We start from the raw sequence: 25,846 nt of genomic DNA, 5'->3' as shown, positions 1-25,846 counted from the left end.
AGACAGTTCACAACATTTTAGATAATCAACGAGAAGTGATCTGCCCTGTATAATTATGGTATTTAATATGTTGCAGGTGTGTTGAGTTGAACCGATTGACGTTAACCGATCCAGACTATCCACTGTTGCCCAAGAAGTCCCTATTTATTGATCAGAAACGAACTGTGCTGCTTGGAGAAGTAGTGAATGGAGGGCCTCTACCACCGTTTACACCACACATCCCTGTTTTGAGCTTTGACAGTCAAGGACGTTATGTTGGCGAGAACCGTGAACCAATCAGCACCAACCAGAAACCAATCGTCGTGAGTGTAGAAGGTGTGTATAAACCTGTCAAGGGAAATTGTCATATTACTTCTTTTGGGTATGTCAGATTCATTTCCTCGGATCAAGGAAAGACCTTTGAAGATAATTGAGGTGTTAAAACCCAAGGTCTTTGTTCCGAGCAGTTGACTTGGACCACATCTTTAAATATAACATACAGCCAATTCAAGCTCATTGTAGACCAGAAAAGAGCAATGGAGAGCTAGCATTGGTATGTCCAAATCCTTGCTTATTGATTCTGATCTTCTCAGGTCAGGTAGATGAAAACTTTATCTGTAAAAACCCTTTCTACAGACATCATGGAGTAGAAAGATTCACCGCTGCTAGTGTTCAAGAGAGAGAATTTTGTGACGGATTTCAATGGTGGGGAACTCCACGCAATTTTGCTGTCAATCGCTTCCAGTTGCAGCACTGGTTATGTCCATAATATAACTTGGTGTAACAATATGTCTGCAGATCAATCTCAGAGTACTGTAGCGATGCAACATTTTTCTATACTCTATACCAGCCATCCTGCGATCCCTGTCAGATGAGATGGTAAACTGAGGTCCCACCTGCCTTCTCAGGTGGATGTAAGAAATCCTCTGACACTTTAAGGATGAACCGGGGAATTATTCCTAGTATCTGATCAATGTTTCTTTATCAAACCACATTACTGAGAGCAGATGATCTGATGGTTACCACTTTGCTGTTTGTGGGAGTTTGCTGTGTACAAATTGGCTGCTGCAACTGTGACTCCACTTCGGAAATACCTTAACTAAGATGCTTTGGGATGACCTGCATTTGTGAAGTGTGTGATTTATAAATACTTGTTTTTCCTTGCAGCAGCTAAGTTTTTAAAATTTTTTCCTCCCCCCCCCCCCCTCTTCTCTCCCCCCCCCCCCCCCCCCCCCCCCCCCAATCTCTCATCTTTTTCTCTTTCTTTTGTCTTTCTCTTTTTCTATTCCTCTCTTCACTTTCTACCTCTCCTCGTTCAACATAGTTTTTGTGTTCACATCTTGGAACTGAATTAAAATTTTTAAAATTTCGTACAGCTCTCTAGCAACCAAAATATTTTAATTTCATCAATTTGGGCTGAATACAATGTTCCAGAGTTAAAGAAAACCAGTTTAAGTTATTGAGTCACTTGCTTGTTTGATAGGAAATACAACATAGCCCACAGTAAGCAACATTTTGTGCATTTTGTCTTGACGTTAGGTGGTCAAGATGAAGCAAGAAAAGTTGAAACTCATCCTGTTACAACCTGTACTGGTAAGTCATGAATTTCTGTTCAATAATTTTATGTGCAGTAATACTGCATTAAGCAAATACTTAAAATAAAGGAATATCATGCTCTTGTAATATTTTGGAGTGTAAGTTTTGTATTTATCAAGCTGAGGAATGCAGTACTTTGTGCCAATCTTAGTACATGGTGAAGCTCTTTCTATACTGTCCAAAGGATGTATCCTCAGTATTGTAGTGAGATGGATGTTACCCACTATACCAGTGTGTCCTCTTTCACCATTCCATAAAGCAGGCACTTCATCTAACTGACCTGGATCTGTAATCTGAGTCTCTGAGATGAAAGGCATGTGATGAATCCAGTGCACCACCTAGTGCCTGAAATGTTATTGTTTTGATATAATTTAAGGCACAAGGGATTTGGTGTTGCACTGTTCCCAGTCTCCACCTGGTTGTCAGCATCTTATTACCCAGATAAAATTGTGTATGGAGGTTTAAATGTATAAGGGGGAGTTTACATTACCTTTGTGTGGTTGTCCTCATTCTTAGGATGTAGGTTAAATTCCACACATAAAGCACTCTCTTTATAAGTCACGTTTGTTAGCTCTGACAAAGGGTCATCCAGACTCAAAACGTCAGCTCTATTCTCACTCCCTGCAGAATGAAGGTATTCCGAAGGGGGAGGGCAAACCAACAGAGATCGTGGTAAATATTGGTACCAATGATATTGGTAGAAAAAGAGATGAAGCCCTGCAAGCAGAATTTAGGGAGCTCGAAAGTAGATTAAAAAACAGGACCCAGAAGGTCGTAATCTCTGGATTATTTCCACTGCTATGAGTACAGAAACAGGAGGTTAGTCCAGAATTATGTGTGGCTGGAGAGATAGTGCAAGAGGGAAGGCTTTAGATTTCTAAGACATTGGGACTGTTTTTGGGGACAGTGGGACTTGTACAAGGCGGATGGGTTGCATCTGAACTGAAATGGGACCAGCGTCCTTGTGATTGGCCAGCAGCTCTGCGAGTGGAGCATCTGCCTTGGGTTCCTTGATCCCATGGACGGTCCACAGCTGTCCAGAGTGTGTCACTTATTTTGGTGAGTCTTCCCTGAAAGAGGCAATGCGAGGCTCTTGCTGGCACTTCAAGCAGTAGGCAAGCCCCTGTCATCTCTATTTAAATATTGCTTTTATTGTCTAAAAGCAGTCTTTGTGACAATACGGGAACTCCACTCTCAGAATGGGATAATTGTGTGTTGCAATGAATCAAAAAAAGCAATAAAAATAGAAAACGTTGGAAATACTCCGGCAGCATTTGTAGAGAGTATTAATGTTTTAGGTCTGTGACCTTTTGCTGCCGGATCTTTTGAGCGTTGCCAGTATTTTCTGTGTTTATTTCAGATTTCAAACATCTGAAGTAGCTTGTATAAAAATCATTCTCTGAATGGACATTGCTAGCTATTTTAAATGTAATTTTCCATTAATTTTGTCATCTTGACTCATTCAATGTTCTGATGTAGTTTTTGTCACTTGTGTTTTACTATTGTATCCTGTTTGTTTGTAGCTGAACTGCTGGAAGACCAGCCATTAGCTCAAGAAATGCCTCCTGTCGAACAGCCCTGTCAGCCATTGCCATTGCCATTGCTTCAGGTTACTGCTCCTCCTGTGGCTCTGCTGCCTGTCGCCCCTCCGGTGCCCTCTGCACCTCCACCAAAGCCTCAGCCAGTCTACTCTGAAAAGGTATAACCTAGCCACATCAAAAGTGCGTTGTTAGCAATTTTTTCTTGAATTTACTTCACTGCTCCTGATGTGACCAACTGATAACAAATTGCCTCCCCTCTGTTTAAATGTCCTTTGATTGACAGCACATTCTACAACATAGCTCTTACTACAGCACAGAAATGTCAGCATAGAAAATATGTTGGGGTGGGGTTTGAGCCATGACATCTGATCCTAGCTCAGTGGCAGCACAAGCACTTCAATCTGAAACTAAAAATGTATACATAGAGATCCATGTACCGGTTTTACCTTGTGTACTTTGAGTAATGTCTCATTGTTATTAGGCATGTTGCTGTGTATCTCCTGTAGTGAGTGTCTCTGTTTCATCCTGAGAGTTTCTTTACGATTGTAAATTAAGGCAGAGAAGAAAATTGGAAAATAAAAAATTAATAGTAATCCAGTACTACAAAATTTTACAGTGGAATGTTTTCTTATGATTAGGTTAAGCAGTGGATAAGATTGTCTTTGTATATCACTTTTCCTCAGGTGCACAAAGCAAAAAAACCAAAGAAAATGAGGGAAATAAAAAAAATCTTAAAAATTAGGCAGGAAATGTTAATTTTAAAATTAAGTGAAAAATTAATTGATGGGCGCTCAATCTTGTTTCAGGATGATTGTGCTGCTAACTCCTGTTTCTGTATTGCTTTCTCTCTCTTTCAGATGATCGTTGAAGTGGTCAAAGACTTGGTTAATGATATGGTGAAGGATGTTCTCCGTGTGGAGTGCAAAGAGCTGGCGAAAGCAGGGGCAGCTTATGCTGCTGAAGCCATCAGGTAAGAAAATGGCTGCTTCAGGCTAAGGAGTTGTCACTGGTAAGGGGTTTAGAGAGTCATTTACATGGGGTTATTTATGGCACAGAAGGAGGCCATTTGGCCCATGAGTCTAAGTCGGTTCTCCATGGAGCAGTCCAGTCAGTCCCATCCCTCGACTCCCTCCCTGCAGTCCTGAAAGTCTATTTCCTCCACGTGTCCATCTAGTTTCCTTTTGAAGTCATTGATCATCTCTGTTTCCACCACCTTTGAGGACAGCAAGTTTTAGGTCATTACCATTCCTCTTGCATCTTTTGCCCAAGACTTTAAACCTGTGACCCCTTTGTCATTGTACCATCAGCTAATGGGAGCAGTTTTTCCTTGGCTACCTTAACCAAAACTGTCATTATCAAATCTCCCCTCAATCTCCTTTGCTCCAAAGAGAACAACCCCAGCTTCTCCAACTTAATTAATCCTGTTGCTAAATGTCCACACCCCTGGACCAATTCTGGTAAACTTCCTCTGCTCCCTCTCAAGGACCCTCCTATCCTTCCTTAAATGAGGTGATCAGAATTGGACCAGATGTGGCCTAACCAAAGCTTCATAAAGGTTCAGCATAATATGTATTGAATATGTTGATTTATGAACCTCAAGATCCCATGTGTCCTGTTAATTGTTCTCTGTATGTGCTGCCACCTTCAAAGATCTATGCCCATGAACCCCCAGGTCCCTCTGCTCCTATAGTCTTCAGAACTGTGCCATTGAGTTTGTATTACCTTCCCAATCCCTTCTGCCAAAATGCACATGTCACTTTTACTTGTCTGTATTAAATTCCATCTGCAACTTGTCTGCCCATTCTATTAACTTATCTATGTCCTGTTGCAGTTGTTTGATATCATCCCTACTGTTTACCCTTCATCCAAGTTTGATATCACTGGAAATTTTACATTGTATTGCAGTGTTCAGTATTGGGTTTGAGGTAATAAAACACTCGGGTCGTCCAAAAATAATAGACTTTTAAGTAACTTGAGAGTTCCAGTGTGCGAATAACTTTTTTAATTTGTAAAAATTTCATGAAGAAAGATGAAAGGAGGGGACCGAGTGTAGGGTAACAAAGTTTGCGGATGACACAAAGATGAGTGGGAAAGCGAATTGCGTGGAGGATGCGGAAAGTCTGCAGAGAGATTTGGATTGGATAAGTGAGTGGGCGAGGATCTGGCAGATGGAGTATAACATTGACAAGTGTGAGGTTATCCACTTTGGAAGGAATAATAGTAAAATGGACTCTTATTTAAATGGTGAAAAATTACAACATGCTACTGTGCAGAGGGACCTGGGGGTCCTTGTGCATGAATCGCAAAAACTCAGTTTGCAGATGCAGCAGGTGATCAAGAAGGCAAATGGAATGTTGGCCTTTATCGTGAAGGGGATGGAGTATAAAAGCAGGGAGGTCTTGCTGCAATTGTACAAGGTATTGGTGAGGCCGCAACTAGAGTACTGTGTGCAATTTTGGTCCCCTTATTTGCGAAAGGATATATTGGCCTTGGAGGGAGTACAGAGATGAGGGGGTTAGTTTATGAGGAGAGATTGAGTAGATTGGGCCTGTACTCGTTGGAGTTTAGAAGGCTGAGGGGAGATCTTATAGAGACATATAAGATAATGAAGGGGCTAGACAGGGTAGAGGCAGAGAGATTCTTTCCACTTAGAAAGGAAACAAGAACTAGAGGACACAGCCTCAAAATAAGGGGGAGTCAGTTTAGAACAGAGTTGAGGAGGAACTTCTCTCAGAGGGTAATGAATCTCTGGAATTCTCTGCCCATTGAAGCAGTGGAGGCTACCTCGTTAAATATGTTTAAGTCACAGGTAGATAGATTTCTGATCAATAAGGGAATTAAGGGTTATGGGGAGCGGGCGGGTAAGTGGAACTAAACCACTATCAGATCAGCCATGATCTTATTGAATGGCGGGGCAGGCTCGAGGGGCTAGATGGCCAACTCCTGCTCCTATTTCTTATGTTCTTATGTTTAAATGTCTGGTCCGCTTTGTGGCATAAAACATTTGGTCTGCAGCAGTGTTATAGAGTCATAGAGGTTTACAGCATGGAAACAGGCCCTTCGGCCCAACTTGTCCATGCCGCCCCTTTTTTAACCCATAAACTAATCCCAATTACCCGCATTTGGCCCATATCCCTCTATACCCATTGTACCCATGTAACTGTCTAAATGCTTTTTAAAAGACAAAATTGTACCTGCCTCTACTACTACCTCAGGCAGCTCGTTCCAGACACTCACCACCCTCTGTGTGAAACAATTGCCCCTCTGGACCTTTTTGTATCTCTCCCCTCTCACCTTAAACCTATGCCCTCTAGTTTCAGACTCCCCTACCTTTGGGAAAAGATATTGACTATCTAGCTGATCTATGCCCCTTATTATCTTATAGACCTCTATAAGATCACCCCTAAACCTCCTGCGTTCCAGAGGAAAAAGTCCCAGTCTATCCAGCCTCTCCTTATAACTCAAACCATCAAGTCCCGGTAGCATCCTAGTAAATCTTTTCTGCACTCTGTCTAGTTTAATAATGTCCTTTCTATATTAGGGTGACCAGAACTGTACACAGTATTCCAAGTGTGGCCTTACCAATGTCTTGTACAACTTCAACAAGACGTCCCAACTCCTGTATTCAATATTCTGACCAATGAAACCAAGTGTGCTGAATGCCTTCTTCACCACTCTGTCCAGCTATGACTCCACTTTCAAGGAGCTATGAACCTGTGCCCCTAGATCTCTTTGTTCTATAACTTTCCCCAACGCCCTACCGTTAACTGAGTATGTCCTGCCCTGGTTCATCTACCAAAATGCATCACCTTGCATTTATCTAAATTAAACTCCATCTGCCATTTGTCAGCCCAGTTGATCAAGATCCTGTTGCAATCCTAGATAACCTTCACTGTTCTTTCTAAGTTGCAGGCCACGTTAAGATGGCATGGTCTTGCAGAGAATTTAAAGGTAATGCTCAGTTAAATGAAGGCCAATACAAAATACAACAAGGGGGATGAAACATTGGTTAACAGCGTGTTGTACCTTGAAGTGGAAAGAAATAAGTTGGCAGTTCCTCCCACTTGGAATGTGCTTTGTAGATGGACACCAAAGAATGAGGAGAAATTCACATGTGGGGGGAGACTGCTCCTTCAAACCCCCCAACAGCAATATGCTGTTTGCTGGCTGGCAGACAGCATTAGGAATGTTCATCCTCTCCTAACTCTTCAAGCATTGCAGACTGAGGTATCACATTGACTGGGACGAGCAAGGAGAATGCTACAGTACTACAGCCTCGAAGCTGGCCAACTTTAATGTCTGTGAAGCTGTAGTGACGGTAGTGTCATATTTTCCTGGATTCAAAGGTCCTGCCTGAAATAGTTGGTGATGTGGAAATGCCGGCGTTGGACTGGGGTAAACATAGTAAGAGGTCTCACAACACCAGGTTAAAGTCCAACAGGTTTATTTGGTAGCAAAAGCCACTAGCTTTTGAAGTGCTGCTTCTTTTCAGATGAGTGGGATTTCAGTTCACAAACCGGGCATATAAAGACACAAACTCAATTTACAAAATAATAGTTGGGATGCGAGTCTTTACGGGTAATCAAGTCTTAAAGGTACAGACAATGTGAGTGGAGAGAGGGTTAAGCACAGGTTAAAGAGATGTGTATTGTCTTCAGACAGGACAGTTAGTGAGATTTTGCAAGCCCAGGCAAGTTGTGGGGGTTACAGATAGTGTGACATGAACCCAAGATTCCGGTTGAGGCCGTCCTCATGTGTGCGGAACATGGCTATCAGTCTCTGCTCAGCGATTCTGCGTTGTTGTGTGTCGTGAAGGCCGCCTTGGAGAACGCTTACCTGAAGATCAGAGGCCGAATGCCCGTGACCGCTGAAGTGTTCCCAACAGGAAAAGAACACTCTTGCCTGGTGATTGTTGAGCGGTGTTCATTTATCCGTTGTCGTAGCGTCTGCATGGTCTCCCCAATGTACCATGCCTCAGGACATCCATTCCTACAGCGTATCAGGTAGAATGCACCAGGTAGAAGATCAGGTAGATCTTCAGGTAAGTGTTCTCCAAGGCGGCCTTCACGACACACGACAACGCAGAATCGCTGAGCAGAGACTGATAGCCAAGTTCCGCACACATGAGGACGGCCTCAACCAGGATCTTGGGTTCATGTCACACTATCTGTAACCCCCATGACTTGCCTGGGCTTGCAAAATCTCACTAACTGTCCTGTCTGGAGACAATACACATCTCTTTATCCTGTGCTTAACCCTCTCTCCACTCACATTGTCTGTACCTTTAAGACTTGATTACCTGTAAAGACTCTCATTCCAACCATTACTTTGTAAATTGAGTTTGTGCCTTTATATGCCCTGTTTGTGAACTGAAATCCCACTCACCTGACGAAGGAGCAGCAAGCGCTTTGAAAGCTAGTGACTTTTGCTACCAAATAAACCTGTTGGACTTTAACCTGGTGTTGTGAGACTTCTTACTGTGAAATAGTTGGAGCAGCCTTGCTTGCAACTGCTGTTATAGAACGGTCTTTAATTAGCAATACCATAGGATGATCTGTGTGGGAGAAATGAAAAATGATTGGGGTTCTTGTCTCAGTAGAGCGAGCCTCCCTTTGTATCAAATCATTTATTAGCTGACCCTGCAATTGTTGATGTTGACACGGATTGTGAAACAAACTCCATTCTCCTGGATCAGCATTACTTACCTTGAGGAACACCAAAAAAGTTCTTGAAACAAATATGTGTGAAGTTTTGGTAAGAAAATTAAGACGGTCACATGTTGCTTACAAAATAAGGGATCTTAGAATACAAGGTTGATTGGCCATGGTAAATTGACCCTAGTAGCAGGGGATTAGCAGGGTAAATATGTGGGGTTACGGAATAGAGCCTGGGTGGGATTGTGGTTGGTGCAGACTCGATGGACTGAATGGCCTCCTTCTGCACTGCAGGGATTCTATGAAAACATAAATCACTAAAAGTTGCAACATGGACCAATCAGGCCATAAGGAAGCAGACCAAGCACTTTGGGTTTATTTTTAGAGGGATCAAATTGAAAAATAGAGAAGTTGTGTTAAATTTGCAAAGGCCGTGTTTTAAAGTACTGCGTGCGGTTCTTGTCGCATGTTACAAAAAGGATGCCGAGGTATGGGAGAGAGTGCAAAAAAGAAAGAGATTGACTTGATACCAGGACTGAGGTCATAATCATCAGGAAAGCATGAACAAGTAGAGCCTTTATGCTCTTGGCTAAGATCAAGTGTAGCATGGAGAGGATGCTTGCACTTGGTTGAGGTCATTAGGTTACGCTGAGGCTTCATATGTTTCATATGAAGCAATTTTTAAAAGTGGCATCTCGGCCTTTTGGCTAAGATGCAAATGAGCCCAAGTCTTGGAGGAGGAACCTCCCCCTTCTCCAATCAGCTTGACTCATGTAGATCGGGCCCAGGACAGGGTGGTTTGATCGCCTGCCCTGTCTTGTCAGCCTGGATCGGAAATGTCTCAACTTGTTGAGACTCTGAATTGGATTTGATTTGATTGAATTGGAAAAGTATAAAAAAAAAGAGATGGCTTAGGGGTGACCTGATAGAACCTTCCATCATGTTCAAGACCTCTAACAGAGTAGACAAAAAGAGTGTCCCCACTTGTGAAGGACAAAACTAGACCCCATCAAACAAGATAATCACCAAAAAATCAAATAGGGAACATAGAAGAGACTTCTTTTCCCAGAGAGTGATGAGAATGCGGACCTGCCTAATGCAATAGGAGATGAATAGTCCAGATGTACCTAGGGGAAGGCTGGATAAGGTTATGAAAGAGAACAATATAGAAGATTCTGGCTAAGCGTATGAAAGAAAACAATATAGAAGATAGCTAGATGAGGAAACATGGACGATGACTCCAGGGAAGCATAAATACTGGCATGGACTGTTTGTGTTGATTAATTATGTAATTCTATGCAAGATTGGTTTTAAATGCCCACTGAATTTTGCCACGGGAGACATCTTCTTGTGTTTTGCTAGCTTGTCAAACACATCTACCGAGGAGCTCATCGCAGAAATCACCACAGAGTTACTGACGCAAACTTCATCTGAGGAATTTCAGGCAGAAAGACAGAGGATTAAAGATGAAAAGCGCAGGATTGAACAGGCCAGGTAGGTAGTGGCAATCTCCCTTTTTCTATAACCTCCTCCAGCCTTGTATCCCTCCTAGATCGCTGCATCATTCCAATTATGGACTCTTGCACCTTCTTGATTTTTCTTTGCTCCACCATTGGCATACCACTAGGCCCTAAACTCTGAAATTTCTCCCTAAATCTCTCCACCTTTCTATCTCTCTCCTTAAAACCTAGCTCGTTGAACAAGGATTTGGTCATTTGTCCTGTTCTAATACTCCTTCTGTGGCTTGGTGTCAAATTGTGTTTAACAAAACTTTGTGAAATGCTTTGTAACTTAGCACTTTTTAAATGGTGAAATACAAATGCAAGTTATTGTCTGCAATTTGTGCTCCAATGTAAAAGGGGTAGACACCTGTTCACATCAATTCCTGTAATCTGGATTTTCCAAGTGTTCAGTTTTGTTGTCTGAGACAGATAATTCCTGACACTTGTAAATCATGCAAGAGCAATCTCTCACTATTTTTTTGTACTGCAGATTGAAGCAGGAACGGGAATTGTGGAAGAGTCGCTACAGTCAGGCACTATGTGATGAACTTACAAAGGAAGTTGTGGATTCCTCCATAAGGAAATGTGCCATTCAGGAGCTAAGGTAATTAATAACACATCAGCTTTTGAAGAAGGATGAATGATACCCTCCATGTATAAATCAGCTTCATAGAATCTACAGTGCAGGAGGAGGCCATTTGGCCCATCGAGCCTGCACCGACGACAGTCCCACTCAGGTCCTGTCCTATCCGCGTAACCCCACATATTTAACCTCCTAATCCCCCTGACATTAAGGGGCAATTGATCAAGGCTAACCTGCACATATTTGGACTGTAGTTGGAAACCGGAGCACCCGGAGGAAACCCACACAGACACGGGGAGAACGTGCAAACTCTATACAGACAATCACATGAGGCCAGAATTGAACCCGGGTCCCTGATGCTGTGAGGCAGCAGTGCTAACCACTGTGCCACCGAGCCGCTTTTAGAATGATGTATAAGATTACAGCAGAGATTGAGGGCTCGTAGAGTTAGTTGGGTTGGCAGAATCACATTGGTTTTTCGATGTACAGGTAATACCATGAAGTGGGGAGAAAACGTAACACTGTATGAGAGACAGTCGTACTGACATTTCAACAATGTTTCATCATTTATCAAAACCATTCAGATTAATTTGAAAGAATTGTTGACCTGCGGGAACTTTATGCCATTGTCGCCAAGACTGAATGGATGAGAGTGTCTCTTTGTTGTCTCACAGGCTGCATGTGAAATGGATTTGGGTATTTCTTTGGGGTTCTTTTAGGATGTGGTGATGGAGGAACCCTTGTTTTTGACCAACAGTTCCAAGGCATTTGATTCCTGTGTGGATGAGAATCATCGTGTGAATCACGAGTCCAACACAGTAAGATTTGCTCAAAGCCATTTACATCATCTGCATTCATAACACTGGCATGATCTGTGAAGATCATGTCCTCAGCACCTGCATCTAGATGATTAATAAGAAACAGGAAATAACAATGGCCTCAACACTGGTTCCTGTGACCAATTTCAAAACAGACCCAAATCTATCCATTCTGCTTTTTGTCACAACTTGCCTGTCAGTTTCCAATCCACTCCACTCTCTTCTGCCAGGTTGTCCAAGACATGGCCTGTAGTCTGAATCCAACCTATAAACATCTACAATTGCTTTCTTCCTTGTACATTATGAGCCCAGTAGACTTGTCGTTTTCAGGTTTTAAACTCCCAGAGCCTTGAACAATTAAAAGGCTATACAGTAATTGGTAGCTTTAGATCAGTAAAGGAAGTAGCTTGATTATGCTCCAATCCTATCATTACATGTCTCAAAGCCATCAATGTTTTCAAGAACTGAGCTCTACTTTTCAAGTTTCGGGGGCCTTGTACCTGCAGAATTACTATCAATTTCTGGGAAAAGACAAGATATTGGTGATTGGACAAAGCATATAACCATGTCTTCCTAAGTGCCATAAGTTAATGCCATCAAAGAAACACTTGTACTCAGCTCATCTCTCTGTCCCTTGTAGGCTTGCAGTGGAGGTGGATAGGCGAGCACGGATTAACCGCTGCTCCACAGAGTTCTGCAACTTCCTCATCAAAGAAACATTGGAAAACGAGATCTTTCAGGCAGTGAAGGAGACGCTGCAGGAAGTTCATTGTTTCTGCAAATACTTAAAGAGGTAAGTGAGAGGAAAATGCCCTACTCTTAGAGTTGTTAACTGTAAATGGGGAAAAGAAAAAAGAAAGACTTGCATTTATAAAATGCTTTTCTATGAATTAATTTTTCACTTTTGTATTCTTAAATGACTAACTCTCCGTTTCCATATGTTCTGCTAGGTGGAAAGCTACTGCAGAGGCTCGGAAACGCCTGAGAAAAGAAATGTGGACATTCCCAGCAGCTCCAGGCAGGGCTGGCCCTGGCTGCAAACTGAGTCCCCAAGTGGTGAACCCAGAACTGCCCACAGATGAAAACCTTAGCATCTCGTGTATACGGTACTGATATCAATACCAAGTCTGCAGCACAGAAACCAACCCTTTGGTCCAACTGGTCCAGTTAGAATTCTACACCTAAAAGACACCTGCACCAGCTACTTTTGTTGGTGTATTTAATCTTCGAGTCTGGAAGATGCAGTAGTTGGAGACAGAAATATTAATAATTGTTTCTTTGACCTCCTAATACCATCTTCTAGGTGTGCTGAAGACTTCCAATGTGTGGTGGTTTCTGTAATCTGTCTGTTCCTAATGAGCAGACTATAATGTTGGACCTGAAACAGGGCAACATGGTATATTGAGATGAGAAAATATATACATGACCTGTTACAGATGTTTGATTTTTTTTTCATTGTGTTGCAGGTTGCTGCAGAAGAGGAAGGAGACAGCTCATAAAATGAGGGTTCAAAATTTCTACCACCAGCTCCTCTGGTACATTACATTTTGTGACAGATCTGTTGTCAAACAGATTCAGTGCAGATACCATTGATATTCTCGCCTTTCGTAATGGATAGCCATCTCTCTGCTTACTCAACCATCACCTTATAGACCCTACCACTTGCACTGCCCTGTTTTACAACACGCCTGCCTATATATTTGGCAAACTAAAATTGACTATTTTCCACTAGCATAGACAGCAATTGTAGCGATGCCACTTAAATGGTCCTAAGCAAACCAAATATTTCGGGCTGGTCAAACAGTTGTTCAGAATCATCTTCCATCCTCCCCTGTCCACTGCCATTTTCCTGCAGCACTAGTTGTTATGCATTTAAACGGTCTAACTATTACTATAAATGAAGCTGATGATTATACAGAAGAACAGATATAAAATTTAGCCATTCGCAGTTCTAAAATATTTGAATCATCCCTTTATTAAACATTAAATTTTGAAAGATGTCTACAATTACCACAATGACAATTCTGGATCTTTAAAATTGACCAGGATAGTTTTATGTTTAGGATTAGGAAATGTACTTAATGATCCCATGTTACACCAGCCATGACTTAAAGCAGGCAAATTGATACTAGTCCATTGATAGCAGAGGGGACTATAAATAACCGCAGGAAATTTTTATCCGGAGGGAGTCAATGGTTGGTGCTGCTTGTTGTAAGTGATTTAATGAGTCATAGAGGTTTACAGCATGGAAACAGGCCCTTCGGCCCAACTTGTCCATGCCGCCCTTTTATTTTAAATCCCTAAGCTAGTCCCAATTGCCTGCATTTGGCCCCTATCTCTCTAAACCCATCTTACCCATGTAACTGTCTAAATGCTTTTTAGGAGACAAAATTGTACCCGCCTCTACTACTACCTCTGGCAGCTTGTTCCAGACACTCAATGGGTGCTAGCTTTTGTTGCATATTATGCCCATGAAGCAAGGTACCGCAGTCATTCGTAAATTTGGATTATAATTTCACTTTTAGTGAAGCTGCCTGGACTCCTTTGGATTTGTTCGCATTGGTGGTGGATAGCTTCCCAACCAGTCAAAAGAGAATCTTCTGGAAGGTTGTTCTGCTGTTGCCAAGTGATGAAGGATATGGACTCAGCGACACCAACAGGTTAAAATAAGCTCTGAACCCACTAACTCTGAATGTTTGTATTAAGTATTTTTTTAAAAATGTCTACAATGTTGCTGACCCAAAGTTATTGTACCATTTGAAAAGTCGTCAGCTGCCTGGGCTAGTTTTCTAGCCAAACTAGGCAGACACCTCAGCGTTAGAAGATAAAGTAATTTTACTCATCATTGAATGGTTGGTTATGAAGATAATGCAAGTGGTCTTGAAGTAGATTGTGCACTCACCTTGTCAGTCAGGGACCCGTACAGGCCTCAGAGGAACCAAATGTGAAAATATGTTTGTTGAGGGTGTGACTCCTTCCTGAGTTCCTCTGTCTCTGGAATCTCAGCACACTTGCAGCAAAGAGGCAGTGGGGGGATGGTTGGTCATCTTCATTTGATTTTTTCCTTGTTACTGTTGTCAGCCGGCATGTAGGAAGGCCATGCGTCAACTGGGGCTGGTGACTGTCTTGTTTTTCCACCTCACCAGAAAGCTTTGGCTTTTGCTGAGTATCACACCATTACCGCTCCCCATCTCTCCCTCCAACATTGCAGCTGAAGCAGAAAACTTAGTGTAATGAAAGAAATCAAATGTTTGCAGACCAGTGCCACTGCACCGATAGAAACATCCTTGTTTCTAATGTCAGTACTTAGAAACCCTACAGTACAGCAAGAGGCCATTCGGCCCATCGAGTCTGCACCAACCACAATCCCACCCAGGCCCTACCCCCATATCCCTACATATTTACCCACTAATCCCTCTTACCTAAGCATCTCAGGACACTAAGGGCAATTTTCTTTTAGCATGGCCAATCAACCTAACTCGCACATCTTTGGACTGTGGGAGGAAACCGGAGCACCCGGAGGAAACCCACGCAGACACGAGGAGAATGTGCAAACTCCACACGGACAGTGACCCAAGCCGGGAATCGAACCCAGGTCTCTGGAGCTGTGAAGCAGCAGTGCTAACCACTGTGCTACCGTGCCGCCCTTGAAGATACATTCATTTGGATGCTGTTAGTTATCAGAAATTCTTTAGGATAAACCAATGCAAATAATTAGTTTTCAATGAAGAATCATAGAATTATAGAATCCCTACAATGCAGAAGGGAGCCCTTTGGCCCATCGAGCCTGCCCCGACAACAGTCCCACCCAGGCCCTATCCCCATAACCCCACGCATCCACCCTGCCAATTCCCCTGGCACTAAGGGGCAATGGAGCATGGCCAATCAACCTAACCCACACATCTTTGGACAATGGGATGAAACCGGAGCACCCGGAGGAAACCCACGCAGACAGGGGGCGAACGTGCAATCCACACAGAGAGTTACCCGAGGCCGGAATTGAACCCGGGTTCCTGGCGTTGTGAGGCAGCAGTGCTAACCACTGTGCCAACATGCAGCAAGTTATCGTAATACTACTATTAGATACTAATAGGCCACACTGAAAAGTAACTTTGAAAATAACTTTAAATGGGTGGAGTAGAATGTCAATAAAATTCACCGTCCAGTGGAAAACTCCATGTGGTAATCCGGTTTGAAATATATTTTAAGGGCAGATTTTCCTGGATCTCTATCCAGTTGCACTGGATCATGATGCAGAGAATATTGGAAAATTGGAAACAAGAACAGAAACTGACCTGCTGAGTTTCTCCAGCATTTTCTGTTTTTGTTTCAGATTCCAGCATCTGCAGTATTTTGCTTTTTATTATATTGTAAAATTGGACATGCTCCAACCTGCCCAAGTGCAGACTGAAGGAAAGTATCCAGCTGAACTATTATGACAACGCTACTTCACAGATTTGAACTGAAACAGCAACCACGAAAACATTTGAACCTCTTGTTGAAATTCTAGGATGGAAACCTTGTCTCTTTTTTCAGCTCCAGCATGGAGAGCGAACTCCAAGCTTTAAGTGTTCTCACTGTAGCCTGCCTGAGATCAGCAAACTCAGTCAGACCTTGGATCATCTCGTCTGTGTGGTAGTAATGTGCTACTTCTACCAGCTTTGACACTGGAGGTGTGTCGTTGCTGAAAAATATTGAAGTTTGTGCACAAAACTTAGCCTTGTGAATGAGCAAGGTAGGGTGTCATGAGCACACTGTTGATTATTGGACCAGTTCCACACTCTGACACTGAAATTCACAATCTAATTTTAAATATTGCTGGTGACTGGACCACTGGAGCAGGTTACCAGCTGGTAATCTCTTTCATGCTAACACAGCCAGGCGGTGTCTGTGCATCAGCACCTCACACACTAATAATTAAAATGCCACTGAGCGTGGAACTCGGTTGCAGCAATACTCAGAACATATTATGTAAATTACTATGACATTTTTAATATTAAACTATCTTGAAAATAGGAATATTTTTTCAATTTATTTTCTTGTCAAATACTTTTTTTAAGAACCTTGATTGATTGGCTGAAAACAAAATTCCAAGGAAGCGAAAGGGTGGATGATCCGCCCGATGATGCTGACAACATCATTCAGACACACCTATGCAAAGCAGTGAGCAGCAATGAAGTGGCTGATGTATTTGTGCACATTTGTGTGAAGGTAAGTGCCTTGTGCACATATCTTTGTAAAGGCAAGTATTCTATAAAGGTTACAGCTTTTTCAAAGTTGACTTGAAAAGATCCAGTAACCTATAAACGTTCTTTCAGAAATTACATTTGTCTGATTCGCACCTATTAATGATCTGTGGTTTTGTTGACCAGGTGACCAAAGGCCCTCTGAGTGACACAGATGTGGATGCAATGGAACAACGGAAAGAACTGCTGGGAACATCTGCTCTGATCCTCTTGCTACCAGCTCGAGAAGAAGGCACAGACCAGGATGAGGAGGAAGTCTACTGGCTCTCTGCTATGCTTCAAGTCAGGCAACTTTTACAAGCTAAACCTTTAAATCCTCCAGTTCCACTGGTCGTCCTTGTTCCCAGAGAGGAAAGGTCATTGAATGAGGAAGAGGTGATGGAAGGTAAGATCTGGAGCCAACATTTAATAACCACTGTAGTGTAACAATGAAAGCTGGAAACCTGAATTTTTAAAGTGGAATTTTTGCATTACGATCATGTATTTCAACAATTATAAACATGAGAAATTCATGGGCCGGTAGATTTAAAAGTCCATTTAATTTTTTACAAAAGGTTCAGCCAGCATATCTAGTTTAGTCATTTCTGCCATTACTGTCCCTCGTGTGAAATTCAAGCTAGAAATGTATTTATTTGTAAGGTCTATCTGATTTCTGGATAAGATGGTGCTTTTCTAGTCCTGGCTCCTGTGTTTTGCCATTTTGAGTCTGATATGCTGCATCCAGTGCTAACCTACTTACTAATTTCTCTACTTCACAATGTACGATTACTTCTGGCTTTGATGTGCAGCATCATGTAGAATCTGCCAGTAGTACTCAGGCTGGCTATCTTGTAGTATTGATCAATTTTAAAAGAGGCTAGAGAAGTCATAATGCTGTTTTCAGACAGATGGTCTCAAGTACTTCATAGAACAGGTGGATCTGAGACAGCAAATAAGGGAGATGGAGGCGAGTGGAGCGGTGAGCTGTGTTGAAGATGTGAAGAGAGACAGTGAGCTGTGACCGCAGTTGCAGAATGTGGCTCAGTCCCAGCTGCTCAAAACGTGCAGTGGGAGAAATGAGCATAAAACTATTTAAGAACCTTGGAGAAAAAAAAAGCATGTTAAGATGAAGGGGATATTAGAAGGGTTTGAGGGTGGACTGTTAATGGTGCAAAGTGATGGCAGTGTTTTGAAAGGGTTGGCCTGACAGCCTCAAGAAGTTTGGGACTAAAAAGTGTTCAGAGCCGGATTGAAATAATGTTGAGTGAGGAATTGAAAAAGTCTGAAATTAGGGGAAGGAAATAACACTGCTTGGAGAATTATATTCTGTTGGGAGGGAGTTAGAAAGAGTGATTGTTGAAAGGGAGAGCTTTTTCTGTTTGTTTAACTCTGACCTTTTCCATGGGTGGCACAGTGGTTAGCACTGCTGCCTCACAGCACCAGGGACCCAGGTTCAATTCTGGGCTTGGGTGACTCTGTGTGGAGTTTGCACATTCTCCCCATGTCTGTGTGGGTTTCCTCTGGATGCTCCGGTTTCCTCCCATACTCCAAAGATGTGTGGGTTAGGTTGATTAATCATGTTAAATTGACTCTTAATGTCAGGGGGATTAGTGGAATAAATACGTGGGGTTACAGGGATTGGGTGTGGGTGGGAGTATTGTCGGTGCAGGCTCGATGGGCCGAATGGCCTCCTTCTGCACTGTAGGGATTCTACATATGTCTATTTAACCTGAAGTTGTGAAGTTCCACTACACAACTGCTCAGAGGATCCCCGCTGTTGTGTCTCATCCATCATTCGTTCTGCCCACCAAAAATCCAGATATCAGCACCGATCAGAATGCATTGTTTTGAATTTCATAAACTCTTCATGTGTCTTGTATTACAGGAACTATATACAGCTCGATTATTCTATCGCACTGATGGGAGATGTTTTAATGGAACTTTTATGCAATTTATATACAAGTTATTGATAACATTTATTTTGCATGAAGGTCTAAAGCTTGAAGCGCTAGTGGCTACTCACCTCGTGTCTGAATTTTTGATTGTTCTGATCCCAGGAAAAAGCAATTATCTTCAGGGATCAAGCAAGGTAACATTTTTCATTATTAAATGTGTTACAGACTTCCTTGGTTAGCTTGACATGATTGAGAATTAATAGAGCAGCATCTTAGAAATCATAGAAACCCTACAGTGCAGAAGGAGGCCATTCAGCCCATCGAGTCTGCACCGACCACAATCCCACCCAGGCATCTTAGCTGTTTGCTTTCCATTCAGGGGAAATTTCTTTACTAGAGAATGGGCAGAATATGAAACTAGCTGCCACAGCAAGTGGTGGAAATAGATGGCATAGGTACAAGAGAAAGCTAGATAAGTGTATGAGAGAGAAAGGGCATGAAAAGGATATATTGATGGGGTGATATGAAGAGGGATGGGAGGAGGCTCACGTGGAATAGAAACACTGGCATAGTCCTGTTGGGCTGCATGGCCTCTTTCTGTGCTGTAAATAGTTTGTAATACTTTGCAACGATTATCACTGAAGGTTTAATTCAAAGACCCTGACTCAGAAAGTAATGCTGCAGTATTGTCAAAAGCTCTTAAAATGTGAACTTACGAGTCCAATTCTGACAAATGCCATCCAATATCTTATTCTTTGAAATTAGAGTAAGTCTCATCTTACCGGACATGGACGTCAGCATTAGGCTACACATCCCAGATAACAAAATTCAGGGTTTAGACTGTACTTCCATGTCTAGAGTAGAATGGTGTCTAGATATAAGATATTAAGAATTCAGTAAATATGGCCTAAATCCTGTGGTCTCTCCCCTATAGGATTGAGGCACCAACGGGATCTTGATTAATTGGGCCAGTGGGCTGACGAATAGCAGATGGAGTTTAATTTAGATAAATGCGAGGTGATGCATTTTGGTAGATTGAACCAGGGCAGGACTTACTCAGTTAATGGTAGGGCAGTGGGGAGAGTTACAGAACAAAGAGATCTAGGGGTACATGTTCATAGCTCCTTGAAAGTGGAGTCACAGGTGGACAGAGTGGTGAAGAAGGCATTCAGCATGCTTGGTTTCATAGGTCAGAACATTGAATGCAGGAGTTGGGACGTCTTGTTGAGGTTGTACAAGATATTGGTACGGTCACACTTGGAATACTGTGTACAGTTCTGGTCACCCTGTTATAGAAAGGATATTATTAAACTAGAAAGAGTGCAGAAGAGATTTACTAGGATGCTACCGGGACTTGATGGTTTAAGTTAAAAGGAGAGGCTGGATAGACTGGGACTTTTTTCTCTGGAGTGTAGAAGGCTGAGGGGTGAACTTATAGAGGTCTATAAAATAATGAGGGGCATAGATCAGCGAGATAGTCAATATCTTTTCCCAAAGGTAGGGGAATCTAAAACTAGAGGTTTAAGGTGAGAGGGGAGAGATACAAAAGTGTCCAGAGGGGCAATATTTTCACACAGAGGGTGGTGAATGTCTGGAACAAGTTGTCAGAGATAGTAGTAGAGGCGGGTACAATTTTGTCTTTTAAAAAACATTTAGACAGTTACATGGGTACGATGGGTATAGAGGGATATGGGTCAAATGCGGGCAATTGGGATTAGTTTAGGGGTTTAAAAAAAAAAGGGCAGCATGGACAAGTTGGGCCGAAGGGCCTGTTTCCATGCTGTAAACCTCTATGACTCTAAGTTCTGTCCCATTACATAATGTGCTTAACTAGTAGCTCTCTTTGAAATGGACTAATCAGCTTCCCAAGAAAGAAAGCCATCACCAGGGAAACCAGGAATGGACAATAAATGCAGTAATACCTGCCAACTAACATGTAGAACAAAATAATCCAATTTGAATAAATGTGATCGATTGCAGAACATTATTTAAATATAGTTCCTCCGTGATCTGCATCACTTGGACTATTTGAGTTTCTTGTCTTATTGCATCAGGTTCGCCTCATTCAAAAGAACTGGGGTCTATTTCCAGGATTCGATCTCTGTGCAGCTGGCCTGAGGCAACAGTTTGTACTTGAAGGGATTCTGTGTAATGCCAGACCATTGAAGAGCCATTGTCTACAGGGTTCTTTTATCTGGACAAGAGTTTATATTTTTAAGTTCAGTTTTACCTCTGGTCGAAAAATAAATACTGTTTAGCAAAAGGTTACTCAATAATGGTGGTGTGGAATTTGTGTCGTGGCAAGTTTTTCTTCAATCATTGTCTCTCCCCATCCTTTTCACAACAAACAGACCACATGGGAAATGTTGTGTGCCATGTTTCCAGTGCTTTGCAGCGTGTTATTTTTGTCACTTATTTTACAGTGAGAATTAAACACATGGGTGTAATTTCTTTTAGGTCTCTGAAGCTGTAAGGTGGTTGGCCTCACGTTGCCCATCACCACCGGAGGTCGGCTGTCAGACTCTAATGCAGTTCATTGAAGACGGGCTGTGCCGAGAGTTCAGTGACCAGTTTTACCACGATAAAACCGAAAGGCAGCTGGCTGTATTGCCTTCCCAGGACCCCAGCTCCATCATTGAGTATTACAATGATGTGCTGCGTTTCCTTTCAGAAGTGGTGTCCTCTGAGCAACTGTACAATCTTTCCTGGCCAGTGGCTGAATTTTCTGGACCTGCTGCTCATGAAATACTGGCACACAAAGAGTGGAATTCTAATAACCATCTGACCTGGCTAAAAAAAGCTGTGCTATCTTTTCAGTTGCCGGTGATGGACCGACCTCCCTTGCATGGTATGAACATAATCCTATGAGATAATTTTACTCTGTGTTGGTGATCTCATCATTTGTATTATAGCAATAATTGTTTTCTGTTCCTCATAGCTCCGTGGGCTAAAGTCTATGATATGATCTTCCACTACGTATCTCAAGTGCCAGTATCACAGCAAACTTGTCCGCTGCTGCTTTCGAGGATTCAACATCTCCTTAATCAAGTTTACAGCAAATGGAAAGAGAACTGTCCCTTGATGTTGGAAGTCACGATAGATGAGGGGCCTTCGGTTTCAGAAATACCTTGGGATGAAATCATTGCCATTTGCATTGACCATCGATTGAGGGAATGGAAGTCCCCAAACCTGCCCTGTGTTGCAGGTCAATCATGTTTCTATTTTACATTTTCATTCTAGAATGAACTGATTTTTGTAGAATTACAGTAAGTTGTGGTGATGAGGAGGGTACACAAAGGAATGAGAACTTTATTTATCTCTGGTTTTATGGGTCTGGAAACTGAATTCTGATGACATTGGCTGAAATTACGTCCATTTGAGGGCAAAATGTTTTGCACTTTTAGTTTGCTGTGGGAGATAGAAGATGATTGGATCACCAAATGTGATTCAAAGAAAGAAATTGGGAAAAATAAGTGCTTTGAAAAAACTATTGATGAAGGAAATGTTGTGCCTGTTGTGTAAATAGACTTTCAAGAAGCATTTGTTAAGGTATCTCATAGGCTTGTTGATAAAAGTCAAGCGGTTCTGTACAAAAGTGAATGTGGAGGCAGGGATAGAAAACAGATTGAAGAGCAGAAAACAGAACTGTGGTTAGTGGGATTTGCCCTGGACTGAAGGGCTATAAACAGTGGTGCTCTCCATGTTGGAAACATTGCTCCTTTTCATATATAAATGAGCTAGACTCGAATATGGAAGCATAAAAATTGGAGCATGGTAAACTGTGAAGAGTACATGAATAATTGCAGGAATAATTTGGGCACACATGTCTGATGAAATTGGATGTGTTGGGTATTTCCTTAGCGTTTTTGACCGATTTATACAACGAAAAACAGTAAGGTTGACAATTCACGTTATTACCAACAAAACATTAATCTTGAGCAGCCTAATCAACTGTACAGAATAGCACAAGCTCATCCTGCATTCAAAACTTACTTGGAGAAAATTAAGAAAAATCTTGAAGATTGATTCTCCAAACCTGTTCACATTTTGGTTGTTTTTTTGTCCATTTTTCCTTTTATAAGTTGAACATGGCATCTGTCTTGCATTGTTTTTGTTTATAGCTCTCTATCTGCTAAATACAATCCTTGCCTCATGTTTTACAACTATCCATTTGTTTCAGATAGTTTATCAAACAGACATGGCAAGCCCATTAGTACCTTAACATCAGACTGTTACTATTTATTTTTTGCATGTACCCCTACTCACCTCAAATTATCCTTTTCATAACATAAGAATACAAGTAGAAGGAGTAAGCCAACTGCCTTTCAAGCCCACTTCACCATTCAATAAGATTATGGTTGAACTTGTACAAAAAGTCCACTTCCTCCCCCCAGCCCCATTTCCCTTGATTCTGTAAACAATCCTCTGATGTATGCACTTATGGCATCCCCTGAAGTGAACTGACATTGGAAAAACTGGGCCTCACTATAAAAATGTACAAGATTGAGAGAAGATTTGTTAGAGGTGTTCAAAATTGAGAAATTTTGATCAGGAAAGAATCTATAACTCGTAGGCTTAAATTCATATTTAAATGTAGAGGAACGTTGGGATATTATATGCCTGACTCCACACAGGTGGATACAGAATCTGTAATTTTTTGAAAGATTAAATATTTTTAAAAGAGCACTATTAAAGGATATGGGGAAAGGACAAGAGAAAGTGAGACCAAGCCAACAACTCTTTCTAAGATTCTACACCAATGGTCTCCTTTTGTGTTATAAGTTTACGGTCAGTTTGCATGTAGAAACTCCCTCACCAGAGAAAGCTTTAACTATTTTCTTAATAGCTATCTAAATGGCAGGTGTCTGAAACAAAATTACTTTATTGGGGCAAATAATTAGGCACTTACAAGTTTCAGGGTATTTCTTGAAGGGCCAAGTGGCTTGCTTCCGATATCGATTCGTATGTCCATCCCAGCCTCAGATAGTATCAAAGCCTGACTCATAGTTTTATTCCTGCTATTCGCAGAGAAGTATGACCTTTTTGAGCAGAACATACAAATATACGAATTAGGAACAAGAGTAGGCCATTTGGCCCCTCCAGCTTGTGCTGTCATTCAATAAAACCATGGCTGATCTGATTGTAATCTCTGCACCGCATTCCTGCCTACCACCTTTCACCCCTTTGTTAAACAAGAATCTATCTAACTCAATCTTAAAAATATTCAAAGACTTCTGCTTCCACTGCCTTTTGAGGAAGAGAGTGCCAGAGCAATGACCCTTGACTTCAGAGTGTAATTGACCTGGAATAGGCCAGGTTCCCTTGCCCATACAATTTAGATATGGATCCTTTTCTAAATTTTGTGATGAGAAAATGAAATAAAAACAGAGGAATTCCTTTTATTGGAGTTAAATGTACAAACCTCGGTCTGCCCCACAATACCTTTTATTATCAATTTTCAGAAGCTGTAAGTGAAGATGGTCAGATCCTGGTCTACTATTTCCAGGATGATCTGAAGAAATACAAACGTCCTACATTGTGGGAACAGGCACGAGGAAACACCCAAATGGAAATCGAAGAAGCCTCTCGCAGGTAAAGGGACAAAACAGTAAAATAAAATCTACTTCCTGCCCTGAATACTACTATTGTATGAGCTGCATTGTTCAGATTGTAGTTCATGTGACAATGATTTTTTTAAAATTTAGAACTATTTGCAGACATTCTCGTGCATTTCAGTTTGTTTCTTGCAATTATAGCTTTGCAACTGTTGATTAAATTGATCTATTTTCCCTTCGTTTTTTGAAATGGCATTACGCCTTCTGTTTATCCATGTGTGACCATACCTCAGTCCATCGTACTGTTCACAAGATGTTTTTCAGTTTATATGAACAAATGGAAACCACGCTGGAAACTGTATTCTATTCGGTAGATGAATCAGAATTACATTACCAATTTATGATGCTCTACCTAGTCCATACATGAAAAATTGATTATTGGAATGAGGGTGATGAAGGGGGGAAGATTATCTTTGCATGCCAAGTAAAAATTATGGGGCCCTTTGAGGCTTTGTATCTGAATTTTAAGGGTTTTATTCTTGTGCATCATCTGCATTGAGAGCTGGATGAAGACAGGTTAGAGACTGAACAGATTCCTTGAACTTGTTGTAATGCAGCTGCAGATTTTGGTGTTCTTTTGTGTCAAGCCAGTGCAGAGCTGGGGCCTCCACAAGATGACAGCCTTACCACAGTACAAAATGAGCTGATATATTCAGTGAAGACATTTTTTGACCAGCGTGGGTAGTTGGAGCTGTCTTGGGCATATTTGTGATCTTGCTTCTAACAACATGAATCTGGGGGAAGTTACAGTTACATTGATTTAGTTACAGTCAAGCTCAGTGGTTTTTGATTTTCACTGAAAATTGAAATGAATTGTTTGTGTTTCCACAAATTACTAATGAAAAGAATCTTGGTCACTAGTGTAATGAAGTAGAATTTGTCATCTGCAAGGTCATTCATTTCACAAACAACCCCAGAATCTTATTTAATAAAAGTGGACCAGATGTAGAGTAAACATAAACCAGGAATCTAGTCATGACACAGTTCTGCTCAATAATGGATTATATAGTTACAATATCTATAAGAATATAAGTTATTTAACCCCTCTGTGTGATTAAAAGACATTATGCATTTAGTGAAGGCTACTAAACAGATGACATATGGTCATGGAGATTGCCCATAAGAGGGATCCAGGAGCCATTTTGTTATGCCCTGTCAGCAGTGCTTTGAGGATTGATAGCTTGAGATGGTCGGTCCCATGGGAGCTGCAAATTGATGAAATGGAATTGCTTACGTAATGGCTGGCAAAAGAGTCAGATGATCTGAAATTCCCCTTGCTGTAGGTGTTGTCGATGTGTTATCTTGTCTGCTTGTCTATGTAACATTCACCTCTTGATGAATGTTGTATTTGTTGTGGAGTTAGACTAAAGTAAGAGGATTGCACATTTGCATTGTGAGAAGCAGTGGTCCAGATTCTGGGTGGTTTGGGTGAGGAGGG

General features: G+C 41.7%; 1 protein-coding gene across 1 annotated transcript in view; it reads left to right on the top strand.

The window, feature by feature from the left end:
- mcm3ap (minichromosome maintenance complex component 3 associated protein) overlaps positions 1–25,846 on the top strand; it is a 62,895-nt gene that overhangs the window by 31,990 nt on the left and 5,059 nt on the right. Inside the window, exons 11-26 of the mRNA XM_078228876.1 lie at positions 77–315; positions 1,519–1,572; positions 3,099–3,274; positions 3,974–4,086; positions 10,133–10,264; positions 10,763–10,876; positions 12,314–12,466; positions 12,624–12,779; positions 13,140–13,208; positions 14,199–14,333; positions 16,734–16,884; positions 17,046–17,304; positions 18,890–18,987; positions 21,251–21,641; positions 21,732–21,998; positions 24,256–24,385. Of these exons, the coding sequence (XP_078085002.1) occupies positions 77–315; positions 1,519–1,572; positions 3,099–3,274; positions 3,974–4,086; positions 10,133–10,264; positions 10,763–10,876; positions 12,314–12,466; positions 12,624–12,779; positions 13,140–13,208; positions 14,199–14,333; positions 16,734–16,884; positions 17,046–17,304; positions 18,890–18,987; positions 21,251–21,641; positions 21,732–21,998; positions 24,256–24,385 (2,637 nt within the window). The remainder of the gene's footprint in view (positions 1–76; positions 316–1,518; positions 1,573–3,098; positions 3,275–3,973; positions 4,087–10,132; positions 10,265–10,762; positions 10,877–12,313; positions 12,467–12,623; positions 12,780–13,139; positions 13,209–14,198; positions 14,334–16,733; positions 16,885–17,045; positions 17,305–18,889; positions 18,988–21,250; positions 21,642–21,731; positions 21,999–24,255; positions 24,386–25,846) is intronic.

This window comes from Mustelus asterias, chromosome 14 (genome assembly GCF_964213995.1).
Source record: "Mustelus asterias chromosome 14, sMusAst1.hap1.1, whole genome shotgun sequence".
Taxonomy (NCBI): Eukaryota; Metazoa; Chordata; class Chondrichthyes; order Carcharhiniformes; family Triakidae; genus Mustelus; species Mustelus asterias.
The sequence above is the reverse complement of the archived record's forward strand: the minus strand, read 5'-3'. Positions and strand labels throughout refer to the sequence as shown.